The sequence below is a fragment of the Chlamydotis macqueenii genome, chromosome 1 (assembly GCF_036417535.1).
Source record: "Chlamydotis macqueenii isolate bChlMac1 chromosome 1, bChlMac1.mat, whole genome shotgun sequence".
NCBI lineage: Eukaryota > Metazoa > Chordata > Aves > Otidiformes > Otididae > Chlamydotis > Chlamydotis macqueenii.
In genome coordinates this window covers 1,454,999-1,478,369 of record NC_141556.1, presented here as the reverse complement: position 1 = coordinate 1,478,369, position 23,371 = coordinate 1,454,999, and the positions used below count along the sequence as shown (strand labels likewise).

The 23,371-nt window shown below is 54.0% G+C and overlaps 1 protein-coding gene across 1 annotated transcript; it reads right to left on the bottom strand.

The window, feature by feature from the left end:
- Positions 1–704: 704 nt before the first annotated feature.
- Positions 705–23,280, bottom strand: STRIP2 (striatin interacting protein 2). Its single transcript, XM_086744050.1, has 21 exons — positions 23,158–23,280; positions 21,630–21,699; positions 20,772–20,846; positions 20,554–20,688; positions 20,261–20,381; positions 19,530–19,598; positions 19,310–19,416; positions 19,065–19,192; positions 18,533–18,718; positions 17,470–17,693; positions 16,552–16,617; positions 15,870–15,933; positions 15,036–15,107; positions 14,691–14,765; positions 13,503–13,600; positions 12,841–12,967; positions 10,308–10,408; positions 7,922–7,988; positions 4,861–4,965; positions 4,129–4,333; positions 705–2,550 (listed from the first exon to the last, which is right to left on the bottom strand). Exons 1-21 carry the CDS (start codon positions 23,278–23,280, stop codon positions 2,300–2,302), a joined length of 2,469 nt encoding a protein of 822 aa, XP_086600176.1. The 3' UTR covers positions 705–2,299.
- Between the last annotated feature and the right edge of the window lie 91 nt (positions 23,281–23,371).

Genomic DNA, 23,371 nt, shown 5'->3' with positions numbered 1-23,371 from the left:
ATACGGCTGAATTCCCAGGACCCTGGCCTGAGGGGGAAGTTGCGCATTTGGTAGGAAAATACGAGACAAAATATCGCAGAGAAAATCCTGAACTTTGCAGCTAGCCCTGGGCTCTGGACCCTAGTACATGCTGAAATATTTAACAGGCCCTTCAGATGTCTGCCATCTTTAGCTGGGGTTTGTTAATTTATTTGTGTTTATTTCATCTGTAGTTTATTAGCTATGAGTGGGCTCTAGGGAACACAGGCTAGGTGCCACACTTTAGAAAGGGAGCTGAAGTGCAGATGCTGAAATGTCTGAAGCTACACAGCTCTCCCAGTTCTGGGATCCCTGCAGACAGAACCACGCTTCCCTTATCGATCGTATGTCTGGTTTTCACGCCTTACTGCTTGGAGAGGCTTTATTTATTTTTAAATAACTTTTTACTTTTTAACAAGCACAAACACTGTGAAGACACCTACAGCCCATAATTCTGTTTTTCTCTTTTAGAGTTCTGTGTACATCAGAGCAGAACATCCAAAGTCTGTCAGACAGAAAGCCTTTCCTCAGCAGAGAGAGAGGGGACGTGGGCAGGGGTAAGAGCTGCGTTTATGGGTCTGTTTGTAGGGGGATGCTTTTGTCCTTTAAAAATAAACAAAAAAAAAAAAGCAGCAAAGGAAGCATTTCAATTAACATGCAGGAAGGAAAAAGCTTAAGTGAATGTCTGTGCTTTAAAAGTGGCTCTGGTTTATTTTGAACAAAAGCATATTTTAAAAGGTGAGCGGTTTACTGATGCTATTTCTATGAAAAACACATTTTACAAACCCCACTAAGGAAACATTGGCAGTTTAATTCCACAGCAATAAGCACAAATCCTGTCCTAAGAAATACTTGTGGTTTTATCACTTGTCTGCTTGATACGTCCATAACAGCCTGGCCTAAGTGCTCGCCTGCACCGCGTTAACACGTGCTGCTTTGGCCAAAGCTGAACTCCTGGCTTCATGGCCGGGGGGAGGTTAGATCCAGGATTCCCTGTGCTGGACTTGTAAAATTTTGTAGGGGAATATTAGAATTTTCAGGCTCTGTCATACTGCTAAAGAAAGCACTGTGAAGCCCAGCCTGCTTTTTCAGCGTGGCCCTCAGGCTGGGCTGTTGGCCGAGGAGAAGGGACTGTCACCCTGCAGGGTATCAAGGGCTGAGACTCACTCGCTATGGACCTTGTAGAAAGTTTACAGCTCAACATGCTCTTCATTCTGAAAGTTACGGACCGCAGCGGCTGCTCCTTTCCTCGTATGACGGCAACAAAGCACTCTTCCTCCCCGCTTTAAGACTTGGCACAAGCATTCCCCCAAACAACCAACAATCTGTGGAAAAATTTGGTTATTTAACGTGGCATTTACCATCTCCTCCAGGGTTAGAAGAGCTAAAGAAAGCTATCTGCAGTAATTATCCTTCAAAAACAACGAGGTGGAAAGAAATGTGGCAATCAACCTCCTGTATAGCTCTGAACATTGCACAGCTTACCGACCATTTCACGCTAATACCGATGGTAAGTGGATGGAGTGGTGGGAAAAGGGGAGCGGTGAAAAGGTAAATGGATTGTTATCCTTGGGGAACAATGCAAAAAACTGTCAGTTGTGGAAGCAAGCCTCTGTCAGTCGGGTTCTGTAATCCCAGCAGCAGTCACACCAGCCCAGGGACAAGAGGTAACGGTCATCTCCTTTGGCCAAGCCAACCTGTCACCTCTTGGGACCGTCACAGACAGCACCACGTATTTCATATCTTCACCTTCATCGGGGAAGCAGGGCAGCTTGTTCACGGCAGCAGGGTGAAGCACGTTATCAGATAGCCATAACTCAATAAATGAACACAAATCAGGCACAGCGTGGGGCATTCTGGAGAGATGGAAACCTTTCAAAGTTGAGATGCTCTTACAACAAACTTACATGCGTGAACCAAGCTACGACACAGACCTGGGCTCTGAGCTCTCGGTGTCAATCAAGTAAAGACCAGACAAGCTCGCTCTTGACACTGCCACTAGCATGCCACTGGAACCTGGTCCGTGGCCGCTGTGCCGGTCCATTGATATTTTGTGGTCTCCAAGAAGTCACAGGAAAGGGATGACCTCCAAAAACACGGCAGTCGCATACTCGGGGGTGTCTGGGTAGATACGAAGAGGCTTGGACTCTTTGGAAAGACTGCAAATTTTTTTCCAGCTGTGCTTAAGAACACCCAGGTCCAAAATAATCTTCCGTTCCTCAGCCTGTAGCACCTTGAGTCGTTACGGAGGTGGCACCGGGGGCAGGTGAAGGTGTCGCTCTCACTGGTAGTGCAGCAGCTCCTCCCAGCGAATGGGCTGAGAAAACACCTCCCGCTCCAGCCAGAGTTCGTAGGAGTAGTGGAAGTCCTCGGGGAGCTCCAGCCGCTGCCCCAGCACGCTCTGCAGGCAGTTGTCCACCGGCGCAAACTCCGAGTCTTGAGGTTTGTCGTATCTCCGGCTGTTGAAGGCTTCGATGTTGGCTCTCAGGGTGCATTCTTCAGCCTGGAAATCCCAAGGTCTGGCGTCGATATCTACATTGAAGGAGAAACAAGACCAAAGTAGCATGGAAAGAAGAACTCTGATAAGGCTTGGGCAAAAGAAAGGAGTATTAGCCAGTCAGTTACTCCTTATTCCTTATCAATTCCCATTATGCATACATTTTAATTTAAGATATTTAAATTAAATATGTTAAAATAACTTGTAAATTCAGCAGACTCAGAAAACTTGCTATAGAAATGCTATTATTTCTGCTCTGTAGTGTGCCTAAAGAACTCTGTCATTACCAAGCTTCTGCTTTTTTTCTGAAAGACCCCACCACTTTTACTAGAAATCTCCACAGATGTCTGAAGCAGAGATCAAGATTTAATGCATAGAGCTAAAAACTGGTGCGCTGCTTATGAGCTACTGAAAACAAAGCTTTTTTTAAAAAAAATTGGACAAATTTAGCTATGAATGATGTTGAAAATCTAACTGCTGGCTGTAACAATCAGGATATTTTACACATGTAATATTATGTAAACATGTAACATGGAAAAAAAATATTTTGAAAGTTGTCTTTATGAGCTCTAGGTCTGTATGAAAGTCCTTTGCTCCAAAGATTCAGCAAATCCATCGGCAAAGCTCAGCAGTGCTCAGGGGCTGAGTATCAACCCAGATACACAAAGATAAAAATAAACACTCCAGGAAAAACCCTTCCAGATCGCGTCTCCGAAAGCCGAGTGCTTGCCTGGCAAACTGTGCAGGTCACGGTGCCGTCTCTGCCAAGCCGGGCATTGCGATATCGAGTGTTGCATGACGTTGCTATTAACTCTTTCGTGGGAAGATTATATCTTTTACAGGTGAAATTAAACACCCTAACATAATTATAATGCCTTTCTCCATTCCCCTAGGCTTTTACTTCTTGCCCTGTTTTCTTTTGAAATAGGGATGCTACCCATTTTTTCTATTTAATCCTCATTAAAAAGAAGATACATGCACAGCAAAAATTTAGGACTCTGTTATTGAGGCAAAAAGATATTTTAATACTTTCTCTTCTTGTCCGAAGCTCGGGTCAGTTGTTGCAGCGACTGGGTGGTCTTACAAAGGGATAAGAGTATGTGGTCTGATGCATCGCGTCAGAGGAACACGAGAAATTTCATGACATCCCTCAAAAAATACAGATTTAGACTACCCAAGAGCGGTTTAAAGGCCAGCACGTCACATCTGTGCTTCAGCTTCAGGATTCAGAGTATCGGCGCCGCTGGGATGCAGCTGCTCTTGTTTCTTAGGTGTGAGCTGCAGAGCTGTCGGTCAGATTTTCACTCCTCAGCCATCCTAAGCACGCAGATCTGGCACGGATAGCAGGCCAGCTTCATGGCTCAATGGTGAAAGTGACTTGGGAGCGCAGAAGCGCGGGCCTGGCCTTGGTGGAAACTCATCTCAGAGACCTGAGCTGACCACGTCCCATCCTGATCTGATTATTCCCACCTTTCCTCACGCAATAAATTTGTTCCTACTGACCCAAACAAGTTTATGGGATCCTAACAGGTCACAGGACAAAACACGTCAAACCCCCTGCGTGCCGATTTCAGCTGCGCACCCAGAGAGGGTGCTCCCCTGGCGCCACTCACCGTTGCCGTAAGCCCAGTCGTCGTTCATGCGGTGCCGCACCTTCTGGTAGATGGCAGACATGGTTTTCATGTTGCTCTTTCTCCACTGACGCCCCAGGTATTTGGTCTGGATTTTCAACAGCTTGAGGACATACAGCTGCATCATGGCCTGCTTCACCTTCAGAGCTCGTTTCAGTATTGGGGCCGACTTAAAGACTACCAGCATCTGCCGAGGAATCGACACAAATTAATGCAATCTGTTCAAGAAAGCAACACGAGTGCTGTCTTGGGCACCAGCACCTGGGCCACGTGCAGTACAAACCCCAAGCAGGTAGGACAGGCATGTTCAGCATAACCAACACTTGCTGCAGCGGGCTTGAGGGTCGTAGAAATAAATATTATTTGCAGAGGAAAAAAAGTATTTCTGCATTTAAGGCTCAATCTATGAAAGAAAAATGGGCAGATGATGAAGAAGCAGAAGCTCCAGCACTGCCAAGAAGAAACTTCCAGCAGGAAGGCCGGGCTGAAGCCGCGCAGCATAGAGAATCATAGGGACATCTCCAACCAGATCAGGTTGCTCAGAGCCCCGGCCAACCTGGCCTGGAATGTTTCCAGGGATGGGGCATCCACCGCCTCTCTGGGCAACCTGGGACAGTGCTCCACCACCCTCAGGGTAAAAAATGCCGGGAATACGCTCAAGGTGCGACGCTGGCAACCCCCGGCAGGTCTCGGAGAAACGGGACGTCACCTTACCATTGTCCTGGAGTGTTTCCACTTGGTCAGCTTGTTGAGGATCCTCAGCAGGTTAATGCAAGAGAATAAATTTCTCCAGCAGAACTGGTTGTTATCTCCGGCTTCCTGCAAAGCAGAGAAGGAAGAGCGTAACCCTAACAGCAGCATCCAACAGCACCGCCACGCAGATATCCTCGTGCAGAAACTCTTTATTTTTACTATCTGCACAAGCCTTATTTCCGATAAAGTGTGAGCGGCAGGGCTCACACTTAAGTATGAGCAAGACGTAAGCACCCCCAGCTCCAGCCTGCGTAAACACTGCCCGTGGCACACCTGAGCAGTCATTGCACCGCTCCGGCAACGCGCTTTTAACAGCGCTGAGCTCAGCAGAAACGTCCCACAAATCACCTGTCTGGGGACGAGAGCGGAAACAAGGGCTGCTTCATTTATAAAGCACTTGCAGCAAGGCACAGCCTTAACTCACAGCAAAAACCACGGGCTGGTGCAAGGCCCAGGTTCTCGGCGTCCTCGGGAGGAGAGTTTGGGGATGACCCCTTCTGCCAGTGTCTGATCCAGCTTTGAAACTAGGTTTACCCAAGAAATCTCACCAGCGTAACGCCTTCGTTCTTAAAAGCAAACACCAACCTGTCATGTCAGTAAGCTGGTAAGATGCTATTGTACGCATCATTTTTAGAGGCCAACAAGAAAGTGCTTCCAACTTATTTGGTTTAATTCTGGGATTTGGTAAAAACCACTCTGAGCAAATGCACTTTTCCGCCGGCAGAGGCTGGAGGCTCCTGCGCACACAGCGGAGCGCAGAGGTGGGATGTCACCAAAGTGTCCCCAAGGCGCTCACAGGTGCTTTATGGGAGGAGGGAACAGGCTAAACAGACTTTAGTCCTCCTTTTACCCCCATCTCCTGCTACCCTCCCCATTGATATGGTGCAACAGGCTCCTCTGCAGCCCCCTCCCCAAAAATGGGAGCTGGAGGGGAGCAACAGGAGAGCAGAGCTGGCGACCAGCGAGGAATCGAAGAGCCTGTCCCACAACAGCATGGGTGAAGCCCCCGCTGCCTTGCCAGGACTGATTTACGCCGCGTGGGGACAGCAGTTCCCCCCCTGCCAAAGGGTCCCTCCTCTGGAGACAGCGCTGCTGAACTCATCCTGCTTTTCCACGGATGTAAACCAAACACACGCTCTCCTCGCTCAACCCTCTGAAAGTGTAATCATGTTACATCTGCTAGGAAATGTGTTACGGCTGGGGTGTTAAAATCAGCGTGTCGGAGTATTGAAAAAAAAAAAAAGGCAAAAACAATGCATAAAATGTTGGCTGAAGAAACTTAAATACGTGCGCAAGTATAAACAGGGCATGTTTAATTCCTGTTAAATCCTTACATCCTGGTTTCAAAATAGAGGGAGGCAGATTCAGATTGGATAAAAGGAAGAAATGTTTTACACTGAGGGTGGTGGAGCACTGGCTCAGGCTGCCCAGAGAGGCGGTGGATGCCCCATCCCTGGAAACATCCCAGGCCAGGTTGGCCGGGGCTCTGAGCACCCTGATCCGGTTGGAGATGTCCCTGCTCCTGGCAGGGCGGTTGGGCTGGGTGGGCTCTAACGCTCCCTTCCCACCCAAACCAGTCTGTGATTCTATGGTTCACGGGTATCCTCCCGAAGACGAATACACATGGTCAAATTCAAGTTGATTTCCACGTATTTTCTAATTAAATTAGTTTCCTGTGAGGCTAACACGTGTCTGCTGCAGGAAAGCAATGAGGCACTGTTGTTTAATGCAGCAGCTGCCAAACTGGGGAGCGGACCCTACTGGGGAAGCGTAACTGGGAATATTTTCCCTAAAATGTTCAGTCTACAGCCACAAAGCTTAGTGTGAGCATAGGATTAGCACGAGCCATGGGATGAGAGGTGTCACTAGATGTCCCCATAGGGCCAGGATGCGGTCGGTGGGAGGCTGGCAGCGTGGATGGGCCCCCAGCCTGGCCAGGACACCCAGCCTTTGGCAAGTGGCCCACGGACCAGCACAAAACACGGGTCTGATCCCGTTGATAAGGAGGGAGGCGATGTCCAGGAGCTGTCACCTCGAGCAGGCACCCAAAAAGAGGGAAGAAGCGCTGGCGGAAAGGCACGTGGGATAGCGGCAGAGGACCGAGGCGGCATAACAATCCCACACCTACCCGCACGCGCCCCACAGAGGGATTTTATATAAATTTGATCCGGCATAATCAGCTCGCAGCGGGAATTTGCATCACCGTGCCGCATCAGAAATGCTGTGGCTACAGAACCAGTAAAACCAATTTGGCTGTGCTGGCTGCCCACAGCCCTGGAGAGATTCCTGAGCAACTTCAGCTCGTGGAAACTAGGGGAAATAACTAAAATCAAGTGAAAGATTTCAACTTTTACACAGCTAAGGTAAAAAAAAAAGGCTTAATATTTTAGCAGCCAGGCACGGTGAGATCACGCCTGGCCAGACTGGTTTTGGTCAGGCTCCTTCTTAACGATTCCTGCGTCATTTAGGGTCTCCCTTCTCTCTGGTCCCTGTTAACCCCAAATCTTGTCTCTGCTCTGTGCTCTGAGTCCAACCTACTCTGCATTTGAGTTATTGCAGTTATGAACCTGCCAGCACTAATGTCTCGTCTGCACTCCCTAATTTCACACAGCCCATCACGCTGGCCGGTCTCCGTAACACTTCAGCTCCTCTCCGCAGGGAATTCCGTTCATTCCCCTCATCTACTGGCATCTTACAAAAAGCAAGTGCTCAGAGAAATTTAAACCTCTGGGCAAATCCATTTTAAAAGCAGGCTCTCTCATTTGGAGAAGCGAAAAGGGAAACTCGAAGGCCAGCTATTTTTGTGGGGTTCACGATGCCGTCAGTGCCTCCTCCCCGCAGCCGACAGCGAGCCAGAATAGCGACGGGAGGAGTTTTCAAGTCTGAGAAGGGGGAAAATAAGCCTGGTTTTGGAAAGGTTGGGGGTACAGAAGAAGAAGACAGGAAAAGGAAACCAGAAATCCGTCCTCACCCTCTGGCGTACAGCAATACCGGTTACAAGGACCCTTTCTGCGCTGCTTACCAGGCTTTCTGCAGTGAGCTCGGGCAAATCATAGACCGTGCAATGTGGATAGTCCAGGACGGAGATGCTGCGGAAGAAAGGAAGGAGAGGACTCGTTAAGAACCAGGTAAATACGAAAGCAACTTCTTAAGATGATCTACATGATTATGCCCAGCGATCCGTAACGCCTTCCTTCCCCGCGCCCGGGGTTTGAATTGCAGCCGCAGCGCTGCCTGATGCGGCAAATCGTTTGGATCGGCAGCGGTCCCATCGCCAGCGAGCCACGCTGGGCACGTGAACCCGCGTGGACGTGCCTCCCTCCCGCATTTCCCACCGCACAGACGGCATCCAAACGGGCTCCCAGCCTCGTCGCCGCCCCGCGTCTCAGCTTAACGGAGCGCGTCGATTCCTCTTGGCTCCAAAGTGCATCCTGAGTGCATTAATAAGGACCCAAAGGACTTGGATCCATTAAGACAGGACAGATTAGTTATGCACATGCATATTTAAAAAAAAAAAAGAAAAAAAAAAACCAAACCACTAAGCCAGATCTTTGGTTAAAACGGAGATGTTTGATCACCAGCAAGAAAGTTCAGAACAAGGCCATCAGGTCCTTCAAAGCCCTACAGGCCTACTGCCTTTGTAAAAGTAGGCAATTTTGTAAAAAAGTGTGTAAATATATATAAAATGTATGTATTCACACACACAATGAAGCTGTCTGTGCCCCCAGACCTGCACCATTCTAAAATGAAGCACTATCCCACAGCTCCAGTTATTGGGTTCCCTCGCGTTTGCTCTTTTCTGTTTTTAAATTCAGCAGCTGAGCAACAAGCTGACTTGTAACCACCACTGAGTCACAGGCAATCCAGGATGAGACCCGAGGTCAGGCGATCCCCTAAAATAGGCTTCGTTAAAAGCTTTTGGCTCAGGAAGGGCTTGCCTGACCACAAGGACAGATGCTCCTCGCTGGCTCCTACCCATCGTAACCCTAAAACTGGAAGCGCCGCGCAGATACAAGCGGCAGAGCTCAGAGGGAGTCAGCTCAGGACCAGGAGCCCCACGGCTCGTTTGCCACACATCATCATTGCGGAGTCACAGACTGGTTTGGGTGGGAAGGGAGCGTTCAAGCCCACCCAGCCCAACCCCCCTGCCAGGAGCAGGGACATCTCCAACCGGATCAGGTTGCTCAGAGCCCCAGCCAACCTGGCCTGGGATGTTTCCAGGGATGGGGCATCCACCACCTCTCTGGGCAGCCTGGGCCAGTGCTCCACCACCCTCAGGGTAAAACATTTTTTTCCTAATATCCAATCTGAATCTACCTCCCTCTATTTTGAAACCATCCCCTCTCATCCTGTCACACCAGGCCCTGCTGGAGAGTCTCTCCCCGTCTTTCCTTGTACTGACATCACGTCTGATATTCTGGTAATCCCACCATCCTTTTCGCACGGCAGTGCCCGACGTCGTTCGCCGCTGTCCGACAACCCAGTACACTGGGCTGGGCAGACCAGCTCAACCTCTTTGGATCAGAGCGTCCGGCTGCAAAGCCCACCTCATTCCACAGGAGCGTATCCCGCCTGTGAAACCTCCGTCAGAAAGCAGAAGAGGGAGCCAAGTGCTCCTGGGCCACGTTTCCTCCTCACTTCTGTGCCTTTAAAGCACAGGACCAGAAGTGGAAATGTTAATTATTAATATCTTACTTTCTATTTTTCCATGCGTGCCATCTCACAGATACACAACCACGCCGTGCAGGAGACAGAGCAGCCTACACACGTGGCTGGAGAGCAACGGAAAGAGCATCAGAAAGCAACAAGAAGGATCTTTTCACCCTTCTAACAGCACCATCCCCCTGCAGCGCTCCCCTCCGAACTGGGAAATCCTACCCAGTCCTTCTGAAAGGGTTGTGTCAGTTCCTACACCGACCTGCCGTCGTCCAGCCAGTCCCTAGACAGACCCAAAACAGGGCTAGCATCTCTCATTTCAGAGGTAAACGGCAGCGACAACTACGCAAAACACGACGAAGTCAGGAAAGCTCAATTTTAGCTAAAAAAAAAAAGTGGAAAAGACCTAGAAGACTCTACCCCATCATGCCTTTTTGAAGCTGTGGCCCATAGATGCCCAGCGGCACTGGAGCACTGGAATGGCACAGATGTTTTCCAGGAGCCCACGTAAAGATGAAAACAAGCCTACTGTCAGCAAGGGAGACGGGTCTACATTTATTTTACCAGTCCAGTGAGACTGGAAACCCTCCAGCCAGTCCTCCTCATTAAGCAGGAGGGATTTGCTCCCCGCCAGTGGAGAGCATACAGCCCCGAAGCCGTGCTAGGGACCAGAGGTCACTCGGTCCCACCACGTGTTAGGGTTCCTCGTGCACAAAGCTCCATCGTCTCTCCACCCCCAGAAGTGGCTGTACCTGTTTTTGGCAGTGATATAAGACATGATGTTTTGGTTGAAGAACTTCAGGATCAGCGGGATGCAGTTGGCAAACACCAAATGTTGGGACACGTACTCAAACTGAGGAAGAGAAGTGAAACGGGTCAACGTTAGCTGGAGCAACTGGGAGCACCACCCGGGAACGGAAACCCGTTTGCAGCCAAGAGCAACGCAGTCTCGATGGTTTCCTCCGGACCATCCTCCCCTTGCAGAAGCCTGCTGTATAAGGCTGGCATCGTATACGGCAATTCCCGCCGGCTGGAAAACTCTGCCGTAGAGCGTGGACACAACCTTTATGGCAGTAGTTTAGGAACAGCTGCACCCAGTGACCACGGCGTTGCTTTTCCAAATAAAATCTGTGGCAAAACACTCTATGGGGAAGAGGGACGGAGGCGATGTAGTGATTAGATGAGGAAATTACAATAGTTCCTACTCCTGTCACATTATAACCTCAGTCCCTTTTCAAATTTTGACTGAAAAAAAAGTACTTTTACCTTGTTATATGCTTTTAATTTCTCTCTTTCTAAACATTACATGATCTGCGTGCGTATGGCCGCATAATACAACAAATCTCTATTATTCTTTAAAGAGAGAAACACAAAAATCAGCAATATCCTATCCCACCCCACCCCACCCGTGCCTCTCACTAACCTGCAATCAACACCCCCAGTCTGAGGGTGAAGAAGCAGTCTGTTCCTACACGTCTCATCTCCGCCTGGCACAAGCCGTCGACGCTCGGTACGGCACTGGTGACACACCGCCGCCATTATAGGAGTAACCGGCAATCCCCGCTAGCCGGGATCGGAGATCAGAGCATCGCAGAACGGTTTGGGACCTTCAAGATCATCCAGTCCAGTCCCTGAGCTGGGCAGGGACACCTTCCACCAGGCCAGGTCTCTCAGAGCCCTGTCCAGCCTGGCCTTGGGCACTTCCAGGGATGGGGCACCCACAGCTTCTCTGAGCAACCTGGGCCAGTGCCTCACCACCCTCAGAGTAAAGAATTTTTTCATAGAATGGTTTGGGTGGGGAGGGAGCATTAAAGCCATTCCAGTCCACCCCCTGCCAGGAGGAGGGACATCTCCAACCAGATCAGGTTGCTCAGAGCCCCTGGCCTGGAATGTTTCCAGGGATGGGGCATCCACCGCCTCTCCGGGCAACCTGGGCCAGTGCTCCACCACCCTCAGGGTAAAACATTTCTTCCTGATGTCCAATCTGAATCTGCCTCCCTCTATTTTAAACCGTTACCCCTCGTCCTGGCCCAGCAGGCCCTGCTGAAGAGTCTCTCCCCACCTTCCCTGCAGCCCCCTCTGGGCACTGGGAGCCGCTCTCAGCTCTCCCCGGAGCCTCCTCTGCTCCAGGCTGAGCAGCCCCAGCTCTCCCAGCCCGGCCTCACAGCAGAGCTGCCCCAGCCCTCTCAGCATCTGCGTGGCCTCCTCTGTCCAATCTAAATCTACTCTCTTCCTGTTTAAAGCCGTTAGAGACACTCTCACTGCTTTGCGGTGCGGCTGGCGGCAACCAGTCCGTGACATTGGATCAGACCGAAGATCACGCTAACTTGCTGACTGCAATAACGTGATGGAGTTTCTCTGTGGGCGTAAGAACATCGACTCTTGACGGCACCGACACCAGAAACCCCTGATCTGTGTAGGTGTGCAGGTCTGCGCAGTTGCTGCCTCACTGCTGCAGAGGAAGCAATGAAAGGAGCTGTTTTGGGGGGGACGTGAGAAAAAGTAGCGAAGGGACATGGAGCAAATGTAGGATTGTAAAAATGTGTTTGGTTTTTTTTTTGTTTTTTTTTTTTTCCATTTTCTCCAATCCAGTCCATGGATTTATATTTATCCTCAGATAAATATCAGTGGGCTTCACAACACAGATGGATTTGTGCCATGCTGAAACCTTCCAAAGGAAAAAAAAAATTACAAAACGCTGATTGTTTGACTCGCAGAATGGGTGGAGAACTTCTTTTAACCAAGGAAAGCCCAAGTGCGGGCGCAGTTCGATTGGTGCCATGCAAACGAAACAAAAATCAGATTGCATCTCAGACCCAGACCTGCAAGCTCTGGTGAAACCGGAGCCCCCAAGAACTCGATCCTGCCACGGGGCAGAGGACCGGATTAACCTCGTGAGGACCTGGCCAGCACCATTTCTGGTCACTGGCGATGAGACAGAGCAACAGGGGGTCTTGTCTAACCCCCGTCTCCTTCCTCCTTCTCCCAAGGAGGCTCGTGCTCGTGACGTCTCCTAAACGTTCACCTGATCAGCCACAGCGTGAATTTTTCCAGAAGCCTGAAAACGCTTTCCGCGTGAGTGGAAATGATCCTGTCAAAACCCAGTCGGAGATATATTGCCGGCAGGTTATCCCTGTCGGAGTAACCCTATACAAACCCTGGCCTGGGCTAGGGTTCACCACTATGGAAAACGATCCTCATGGAAAACCTTCCTGGAGAGGCTCTATCCGGACACATCAGCTGAAAGACCAGCTTGGCAACGGCCGACCCCTTCTCCGCGCTCACCTGGTAGATGTGGTTCAGCTTGAAGTGCTTGAGGAGCAGCAGCAGCAAAGCCGAGATGCTCTTGACGATGATCTCTTTGTGTCTGTTCACGTCAATCCCCAGTTTCATGCTCTGAAGAACGGTGATGCTGGGTTGGAGGGAAAGAAGGCAACAGCGCGGTGGGTACGGGAGCAAGGATGATTAAGGTGCTGTTGGGTTCATCTGGACAAGCTCTACAGAAACAGGGACCTTCACTTCCCTCCGGGCCTCCCATTTCCCTCCCCTCCTGTCTGGTGACACCAACGTGCATTAAAAAACGGGGGGAAAAAAAGCTGATGGCCCTCCACCAGCAGCCCTGGGTGAGCAGTACGAAGGACACCTGCTATATGGTCATGTATCTTTATGATTTGTGTCAATTAGCATGATTTCATTATTTCTGCCAATCAGCTAGCAGAGCACAGCGGCTGCCGACTGCGCTCAAATTCTTACTCTCCCAAAAAAACAGCATTGCTTCTTGGCTTTCACCCCTCTGCCCGGGTGGCAACAGCAGCTTGCATCTATCCCCAGAGAAGTCCCCAAATCTGGAGCCCCCCGAACCTATCGGCAAACACCAACTCTCCTGCTTGGTCCAAGACTTCGTGGCAAAGCTGGGATGGCCGGTGGCCACCTCGTCGAGGACTTACGGCATCTCTTCAGGCAAGACGTCCGCCAGGATGTTGATGGAGTCGGTCTTGGCTTTGGAGGTGGGCGCCGCAGCAAGGAGGATCTTCAGCAAAGCTATCTGCAGAAGAGGGCAGGCGTGGAGAGATGGTCCCAGGAAGGGGCATTCCTCCCTTCTCCTTCACTTGCTGACACTGGACGGCTTCAAGCCAAGTCTAGAGGGTGTCACCAGCCCAGGCTCCGTTCACCGTGACGGACTGACCATGCCAAGGCTCGGCCTCTCCTTTGATACCCTGGACAGGCAGGCCCGGGGTGGGGAGCACGGCAGCTCTGGTTTGGCGTTACCTTAAGGCACCATGAGCACCTGAGCTCCAGTGGGATGGACAAAATAACGCAAGGCACACCAGGAACTTAACGCATTTAAATCTCTGTTGGTCTCTCCCCATGGACACAGTGCACGTGACCCAACTGTCATTCTCCACGGAGATAAATTTCAGGAAACTCACTGCATTCTTCTAGGAATCTCCTGGGGCCATGGGAAGGCTGCCAGGGATGTCCCTCTAGGGAAGGTCATAACCTACACTCTCTCTGCAGTTTGGATAGCTGTGGAGAGCTCCACCAGCTTGGCAGAGACCCGAGCCACCTAAAGCTTGATGTTTAGTTTGGTTCCCGGCCCAGCAAGCCATCACGCTCGGAGATCAGCACGACATCGCAATGAAAAGTTTGTCTCAGCAAGAAGGAAAAAGGCTCAAGGGACCGGTGAAGTCTGTAGGCTGCTTCTTGAGGTCGGAAGTGAAGATGCCTGCATCAGCGTGCAATGGCTTGCTGGTAAATACTACAGCTCACGCAGCTCAAGACATGACACAGGGCCATCTCCAACTGGTTCCTCTCACTGTCCGGAGGGTAGGAGCCAGTTTTGAGATCCCACCAACATGGAGGACTTTGTTCCTTGTGCCCAGTCCTCCCCACACATCATATTTTCCGACCACTGACCTGTCTCCAGCCGTTTGACCGTGCCCCTGGTATCCGCACCCCTCTGAATCCCTCCTCTTGGATTACATTCCACCGAATTCGGCTCTGGATTCCCACCAAAATCTCACCATCCAAGTTCTGAACACAGCCCAGCAGCCCCACGCTGAGCTCCACGGCTCACAGATTGGTGCCATTCCCCACTCCAAAGCTCTCCTTACTTTTAAGAAGGACGAGCTTACCATGTACTGGGGGAGATTGTATAACATCGCTCGATACAGGATCTCACAGGGCGTTTCTTGGACTTCCTCTTCCCCCTGGCACAGAGAAACATCAGAAACAAGGGGAAATTAAATATTTCCAGTCCACGCACCTGAGATATGTCAGTCACCTCCATAAAACCCAGCTTGAGGAGTTAACGATGGACATAGTAGGCCTTGCTCTACTGCTACATTTGATCGAGATATGGTATTTTAGAAAAAAAGAGCATCCAAGAAATGTCCTAAGGATCAGAGAGAACGTATGGATTTCTGTGACACCTTGGAAGTCTTCCACATATCTAGCGAAGGGAAGCAGCAACTTCTTACCAGAGACATGGGGCACTTCTCCAGCTCCTCCTCGTTCTTGATCTGGACGTCTGAGATGGAAACGTACTTGTGCTGGCAAAATACACAGACAGTGGCAGAGCAATATCACAACTGAAGGACGAAACACGGTCAGTGGTGAGAAGAGTGGCTGATTTCGGTAATACCCGAGTTAGATGTATAGGTCACAGCAGGCACATGGAGAACTCATCTTAGGGTGGGACATCCCTCTGTCCCTGAAGCTCTTCGCACATCCAGCCTTGGATTACTTCCACCTAGGAAGGAATCTGCTTCCTTCTAGGATCTCTCTGTAAGTAAACAGAGAGGGACAATCGCCTCTAAAAGGCAATTTGGACCTTAGATAGGGTCAGTTGGCCTCTGGAGGTGTCTCGCCCCACGTAGAGCGTCCCAGCAGCCAAGGCTAGCCATGCTTCCCCCTGGGAACAGCACAGGTCTGGACACGTGTGTCCAAACCCAACTCTGAAAGCCTGTAACCTTCAAAGCACACGGCAAACGCTCACCAGGAGACAGCAGTGCTATACCTCCGACAGAGGGGAAGGCCAGCTGCTGGGCAATCCACCTGGAATTGCAGTGAGGACTCCGTTTTCCAATTTTTTTTTTTTCCCCCAATTCCTGGAAGAAGCTCCCCTATAGCCTTGGTGATCTTGCCCAATGATTTCCCTACCCCCCATGAGATCCCCACGGGTCCGATCCCACCTCAGAGCACCTGCTGAGTGCTAGGGAGCAAAAACAGCATGGGACAAGGTTAGACAAGCCGATCAGCAAGGCTCTCTGGGCTGCTCCGCCCAAGCACCGCGCGTGGAGCCACCATCTCACCTGCTTCAGCGTCTTCACGCTCTCGTGGATCGGCCGTGGCAGCCCTATCAGAGTTTCAGTGTCTCTGTGGGAGATGACAGAAGGTAAGGACGAGATGGGGAAGAAGATCTGGGTTTAAACACTTCCAGGTCACACAAGGTAGAAGATGAAGCCTGGACCCTCCTGAATCTATGGAATGCATCCTGGATGGGTCAACGAACTGGGAGAAGTCTTGGGGAGAGCGGGCTGCCCTCCCATCTCCTCCCCAGCCTGCACAAGAGAGGGGCGGCACCGGGGTGAAGAACTGGGGTGAAGTCAGGTCTCTGCATGGAGCCAGCTTGACCCCTTGCCAGGGTGACTCTGCTCGCAGCTTGGTTTATTCACAAACGGGGTAATTTGCTGTGGATACCAGCTTGTCCCAGCTCCCTCCTGCATCAAACTGGTCTCCGGCCTGGGCCAAGGGTCACTCATTCCAGGCTAGGTCTGATTTTTAACAGCAAGAGGTCCTTGGAGACCAGCATCTCCAAGAATATGTTGTTATAACGCTGAACACCCTGCCGCAGCCCCAGCGAAATCGTCCTGAGCGTGGCTTAGGCCGGTTGACTTCAGAAAACCAAAGCTCTGTGGACACCTCCCACCAGTTAAATTGCACCGATGGGAGCTGCGGGACAGACTTTGTTGGACCTACACCCGTAACACTCACTGTCCCAGCGTGAATCCGATGAATTTGTTCCTGCTGGCTTCCAGGAAATGCTCGATGTCTTTCTGTCTGATGGAGCAGCAGAGAAACAAGAACAGGGAGAAGGTTAGAAAACGGACACATCACAGTCTGCATTGCTCAGAAAGGACCGCAGCATGGGACCAGCAAGAACCTTGGAGCTTTCTAGGATTGACTTCTAGAGGTCTTCATAGCAGCCACCATTGCTCTCGGCAGTTGGGAGCAAGGTGAATTTGTATTTGGGGTGCAACTCCATGGGAGCGTGCAAACAAACGGAGAGGAGGTAGGGCCAGCGCCTCTTTAGCCACCTGCTGTGCTCCCAGCACACGCATCTTCAAGTGGCATCTGCTCGCTTTGAGCGAACAAACGTTGTCTCCGCATTCTGGCGGAGCACGCGCTGCTCCGAGAGAGCAAGCTGGCATCTTGTCCACCTTGGGCATCTTTCATGAGAACCGGTCAGGTCTCAGCACTACAAGTAGGACACGAACCGCGAGCCAAGGCTCTCACGGGTGGAAAGAAACCCAGCTGGGTTTCCAGGCACCAGCCAAGAAAAACAACGGTCATTTGATTTTGAAGCTGAGAGCATCCGGTTACGTGGGGTACCACGGTTCCCAAGATGATTAGTCCAGAACCTGGCCCAAGCCTCCTTCCCAGTACAACCTGGGATGTCCAAAACGGGACTGCCACTTACGGGTCAAGCTTGGCCATGCTTGATTTGTAAAGCCTGGGGAAGAGCTCAGCTAAACCCAGTCCAGAAGGGACCAACCGAGACAGAAGAAGTGGAGTCACTTCAGTTCAACGTGCCAGAGGCCAACAAGCTCGCCCCAGGCTGACGTTCAGCCTGCAGTGAACTCCAGGACAGGCAGGACTGGGGAGGATGACAGTGACACCAGATGAGTTTACCTGACTTTGGGGGCCCAGGGGAGCCCTTTGGGGAACGACACCCTTTCGATAGGTGGGCGCTGAGCAGGCATCGCGGGGATAATCGCGTCCCGCTCCATCAGGTCCAGCTCCCCCTCGATCCCGCTGTCCACGTCGTCGTTCTCCTCTTCGTCAACTCCTGCTTCATCGTTCTTGAAGGGGTCTCTCTCGTTGTAGATATCCAAACTGTCTTGCTTCATCAGGGGCTGCAGCAGGAGGAGAGATTCAGGTCACTCTGTGGATTTTATTTCCCTCCCAGCTGCTGTCACCAGACATCTCCAGCCTGGAAGGATCAAGCTCCCAGATGTTCCTCAGGTGAGGATTTCCCTCCTGGAAGGATCAAGCTCCCAGATGTTCCTCAGGTGAGGCTTTCCCTCCTAGCTGGTGCCACCAAAGCCCCCTCTGCACCTCTAACACTGCTGCTCTAGGAGGCGTGACCCCATTTTCCATCTTAACTTTTGGAGCTACCGCGCGACATCTCTCCCTTAGCAAAAGAGGCATTTTTGATCCTCAGACCATAAGACAGCAGCTCCAAGAGCAGAGCTAAAAAAAGACGAGCTTGCTGTGAGCCGTCTGCTCCTCAGTGCTTATCAGCCCTTCGCCACGGGGTCAGGATGTCCTGAGGCTTCCTCCGGACCAAACGCATCACAGGGCTGATGTGCTGCAACTGAAACTGGCGGATGAAAAACTGAATGTGAGGTGGCAACGTGCGCTGGCAACCCAGAAAGCATGGCCAGCAGGCTGGGGGGGCGTGATTCTCCCCTTCTACTCCACTCTTGTGAGACCCCCACCCAGAGTACTGCGTCCAGAGCAAGCAAGACATGGACCTGTCAGAGCAGGTCCAGAGGAGATGCTGAGAGGGCTGGAGCAGCTCTGCTGTGAGGCCGGGCTGGGAGAGCTGGGGCTGCTCCGCCTGGAGAAGAGGAGGCTCCGGGGAGAGCTGAGAGCGGCTCCCAGTGCCCAAAGGGGGCTGCAGGGAAGGTGGGGAGATTCCCATTGGAAGAGCATCCTGGGCCATGCGCCATGGGGACAAGCCTGCTCTCACCCTCCGGCTGCGGTGACCGCGCTTCTGCTGCTGCTGCTCCGAGAGCTCGATGGAGTAGGTGGGAGGTGAAGCGGCGCGCATGTTGCGCATCACCTGGATGCTGTCCTCCGGCAAGGGCGGCAGCCCCAGCTCCTCCCGCTTCCTCACCTGCATCGCCTGCAGGGCTTCGAATCCTCCCAGTGTGAACTAGGGAACAACAAGAGAGGTGAGAAATCGGCGAGCAGACGTCCCACCGGGGCTGCACGGCTCTGCTGGGTTCCCAGGGGAGCAGCAGTTCGAGGCCACCAAACTAGGGAGCTGAGCGTGAAGACATCACGCACTGGTTCATTCTCCAGACTTCTCCTCCACCACACGTCCTCCACGTGGCTCAGCCCACCCTCATCCCAGGAGAAACTGTCCGCCTCGTGCCAGCCTCCTGTGCTCTCCTAAATAACCTCGTTATGGTTGGACTGAATAGTGGAGAACGTCCTGGCTGCATCAGCACTACTCCCAGAATGAGCGGTTTCTGGAAAAAGGAAGGGTTTGCACCCACCAGAAGCACCTTCCAGAGCAGGAGCAGGACCTTCTTCATGGGGAAGTGTGGAGCGTGGCCGCTGCAGAACTTGGTCACCATCGTGAAGAGCAGAAGAGCAAAGGGCTCTTCCGTGTGCACAGGGAAACCTGGTGGAGAGAGGGATGGGGAGCAGGGTCAAAGCAGACTCCCCATCCCCGAGGTCTCCTTGCCGGCCAAGGACGACGAAGGGACCTTGTTAGGGCACAATGAACTCTGTGGCTCACTCAGCTCCATCCTGAAGGTCTCCCGGCAGGTTTTCCACTCGGGGGGATCTGTCTCCCGCTCCGCACGGATGTTCTCCACCATCAGGTACATGACGCTGAGCAGCACCCTGCCGGGACGGCACGGCAGGCAGGTGACGCTGCCAGCCAGAGGCCACTTTGTCCCCACAGGCTGTCCCACAGCCTCCACCCAACGTGCCAGCGGGGGCGGAGCAGGGGGTACCTGAGCTCCGTGCTGTCGGCCAGCGAGATGGCCGGCTTCCGCAGGGCGCTGCTGCAGGCCTGGCTGTTGCTGCGGGGAAGGGGACGAGCTCAGCGCCAGCCACCAGACGTGGTGGCTCCTGGCCCCGACTCCCAGCCTACGTCTGCTGGCGGGGACGCCGCGCTCGGGGACGTGCTGTGGCTGCGGCACCTCCCTGGTCCTCGGTGAAGAGAGGGAGGACGAGGAGGAAGGAGAAGAAAAGAAAGAAAAGAGGAGCAAGAGGAAAGAAAGAAAAGAGGAGCAAGAGGAAAGAAAGAAAAGAGGAGGAAGAGGAAAGAAAGAAAAGAGGAGGAAGAGGAAAGAAAGAAAAGAGGAGGAAGAGGAAAGAAAGAAAAGAGGAGGGCAAGTAGAATGGGTACAAAGAAAATGAAGAGGAGGAGGGTGAGGAGCATGGAAGAAGAGGGTGAGGAGAAGGAGAAAGAAGACGAAGAAGAGGAGGGTGAGGAGGACATAAGAAAAGGGTGAGTAGGATGAGGAGAAAGAAGATGAAGAAGATGAAAGAAGAAGGTGAGGAGGATGGGGAGAAAGAAGATGAAGAAGGGGAGGTGAAGAGGATGGAAGAGGGTGAGGCAGAGGGGGAGAAAGCAGATGAAGAGGAGGAGGTCAAGGAGGATGGAAGAGGGTGAGGAGGACGAGGAGAAAGAAGATGAAGAGGATGGTGAGGAGGGCGAGGACAGTGCGGGTCCTCTCACTCAATCTCCATGTTGAGGAGCTCCAGGAAGGCAGTGAAGGTCCCCAGCCGGTACAGGAGGAAGCTGTTGTGCCGAGACCAGTGCAGGACATCGCCTTCGTTATCGCAGTCTCCGAAGACACCTAGAGAGGCCCCGAGGGAGGCACAGGTTGGGGGGAGGCACCTTTGAACCCCTGGGGCACATCCTCTGCACCGACCTGGCACAGCCCCAGGAGAAGGCTTCTCCCAGCCCCCCCGTGATGAAGCCAGGCAGCAGGTACGCGGCCGCGTTATCACGGGGGACGTGGCCCTTACCCTGCGCCAGGTAGAGGATGGCCCGCGCTACTCTGAGCCGCTTGTCCCTGTTGACCACCTCCAGCCCATCCAGCAGACGCATGACGTAGGTCTTCTGCTGAGCCTCATCCAGCTCCAGCCACCTCCTGCCCCGCACTGGAAAGGGGACGCGACCACCAGCTGGGTGCCTCCCGCGGGGTCCCGCTGTCACCCAGGGGTGCTGAGCCCAGAGCCGGTACCTTGAGCATGAAAGTCCTCCTCGAAGCATCTCCTGTTGGTGCTGAGCTCGGGCTCCTCGGTGTAGCTGTACAGCTCTGATGGAGAACGGGGTCAGCAGGGGTCCGGAGGGGTCGCACCCTCCTCATCATCGCCAAATCCCTCGCGGGGCTCTGAAACATCCCTACGCACGCAAGGAGACGCGGGGCAGAGACCTAAACTTGTCCCTCAGCTCAGGGGGCATCTTGGAGCCGCCCAGGGCTGGGCTTGGAGGGACACGAGGTGCCTCTTCCTACAGGATTCCTGCCTGTTCCTACAGAATTCCCAGGGGTCCTACCGTGCTGAGCAGCCCCGCGGGGACTAAATCGGTCCCGCAAGGGAGGAGGAAGGATCCCTCAAAGAAAAACCGTGCTTTAGCCAGGCAGCTGAGACGCCCGCAGCCGAAACCGGCCCCTTTGCCGGTCGGGATGCGCCGGGGAACCCGCGGGGCGCGGGGCACAGGCAGCCGGAGTCGGAAGACACGGGACGAGGACGCGCCCCGTGGCGACGCCCGCGACGAAGGGCGACGCTTCCCCGCCCTGGCCGCGCCAGCGGGCACGCCGCCCGGCCTCCCGCCCCCCGCGTGCCCGTCAGCGTGTCCCGGATAATTCGGAGCGCGGGGTAATCCCCGTGCCCCCGCGCGTCCCCGTTGCTCATCCCCAAGGAGCGAGCGGCTCTCTATTAATAAATCCCTCTCGCTCCGTCACCGCCAGGATGACACCAGGCGATATCCATCCCCCAGCCCGCCTGCCCGACCATCCCGAGGGATTTTTTTTTTTTTTTTTTTCCCCTTCCCGGCAGCCACCTATAAATAGCAACGCAGCACCCAAACGCCGCTTCACCTGCTAACTCGGCGCCGTGGTCGTCGGCATCCCCGTATTCGAACTCCAGGTTGGGACAATCCGCGGAGCCCTGCGGAGAGCGGGCTGGCGTTAGCAGCGTCCCCGCGGATATTTCGGGAGGCGGGACGGCTGCCAGCGCTCCCAGCCTTCGCGTTACAGCTCCTCCGGCCGCCGGAGCGGCGGCTTGTGCGCGGATGATCTCGCCGCGGGTCCCCGGGGCTCGCGCGGGATGTCCGCGCCAGGCTGCTTAAAATCCAGTGAAAACGTGGAAAGGAAAAAAAAAAAATAGCATTTCTCAAGTGGCAGGGAAAGCAGAGCCAGGGAAGATTTGACGCGTTTCAGAACGCCTGAAAAACAAGCCTGGGGCTGGTTTGGAGAAAAAAATGCCCAGGAGGACGCAACCCCCCCGTGCTCCGTCCTTAACGCCCCGGATCCGACGGCTTTGGGGCCGAGTTTTGCCCGTTTGACCCCCGTGAGGCTGTGGATATCCTCCCCCCCCTCCCCGTGGATGAGGAACTGGAGCATGAAACTTCGCCGGAGGATCGCGGCGGCGGCCGCGGCCAGACGACGACCCAACGCCGGCGTTGACAACCCAACGCCGTGCCGCGCGGAGGGAACTCCTGGATGGATAATCAACGAAACGAACATCATCGATTTCTCATTCTGAGCCTCAGCGTCCCTTCTCGGCGGCTGGGCTGGAACGGCCGCGCGCCGGCACGACGAGTGCTGAGGAGCCCGGGGGACGCAGGGCTGCGGGGCTGAGCGCGGCTCGCCGCGCAACGTTGGTTTCTCACCCAATTTCGGCAGCCGAGCCGGCGGGGCGGCTGGAGGTGGGGAAAGTAAAGCCGACGAGGAATTTGGCGAAGCGCGTGCAGCGCTAATCCGCTCGGCGAGGCTGAGCCGGAGGAGAAAAGCAAACCCCAAATTCACGGCCGGGGCTCGGGGTGGGGGGTCACGATTTGGGCACCCCGGGGAGGAGGGACCCCTTTTTTGGGTCAGGTGTCCCCAGGGAGCCCCTCGACCTGGGGGGGAGGAGTGAGTTCTTCCCGTTCTCCGCTCACGGGGGTCCCGCGGTGGCTTCGTGGCGGCCGGGGACACCAGTCCCGGGCCGGACCCTGGTGACCCGAGCCGGGCCCCGCTCCCCCAACCCGGCACCCTCGGAGCCGGACGGGGGCAGGAGGGGCGAGGGGTGCGGCCCCCAGACCCTGCTGGGGGGGGGGGGGGGTAAGTGGGTGCCTGGGGGGTGTGGGGGACCCCAAAACCCTGGGGGAGGGGGGGAGCAGTGGGGGTGTCAATGCCGGGGGCAGCCTCCCTGGGGGACCCCAGGAGTGGGCACCCCCTCAGGAGCCCGGGGGGGGGTGGCGGCGGGGGGGGGGCAACCCCCCCTCCGACCCTCAGGTTGGGTCCGGCAGGACCCCTCCATCCCCAAACCCTCGGGGCAGGAACCCCCCTCCCAGCTCCACCTGGGGTGGAGCCCCTGTAGTTTGGGGGGGAGGGGGGGGTGCCCGCGCCCCCCCCCCGCCCTCACCTCAGATTCCTTCCGCTGGCTCCTGAAGAGCTCCCGGCCCCTGGGCTGCGGCGGGGGCGGGGGCGGGGGCTGGGCCGGCCGAGCCCTGCCCGGGGCCGGGGTCGCGCCCCCCGCCGCCTCCATGCGCTGCGCCCCTTCTGCGGGCGCCCCGAGCACGTGGGGGCCGCCCCCCGCCGCGCCCCGCCCCCCCGCCGCGCCCATTGGTCCCGCGGGG

What these genes read in the sequence shown, in the direction of transcription:
- STRIP2 (XM_086744050.1), bottom strand. Translation starts at nt 23,280, where the DNA reads ATGGAGGCGGCGGGGGGCGCGACCCCGGCCCCGGGCAGGGCTCGGCCG. An exon ending in CATCCTCTACCTGGCGCAGG is followed by an intron (nt 20,382 to 20,553) that starts GTAAGGGCCACG and finishes GGGCCTCTCTAG; the next exon opens with GTGTCTTCGGAGACTGCGAT. An exon ending in AGAAGTGCCCCATGTCTCTG is followed by an intron (nt 14,766 to 15,035) that starts GTAAGAAGTTGC and finishes TCTCTGTGCCAG; the next exon opens with GGGGAAGAGGAAGTCCAAGA.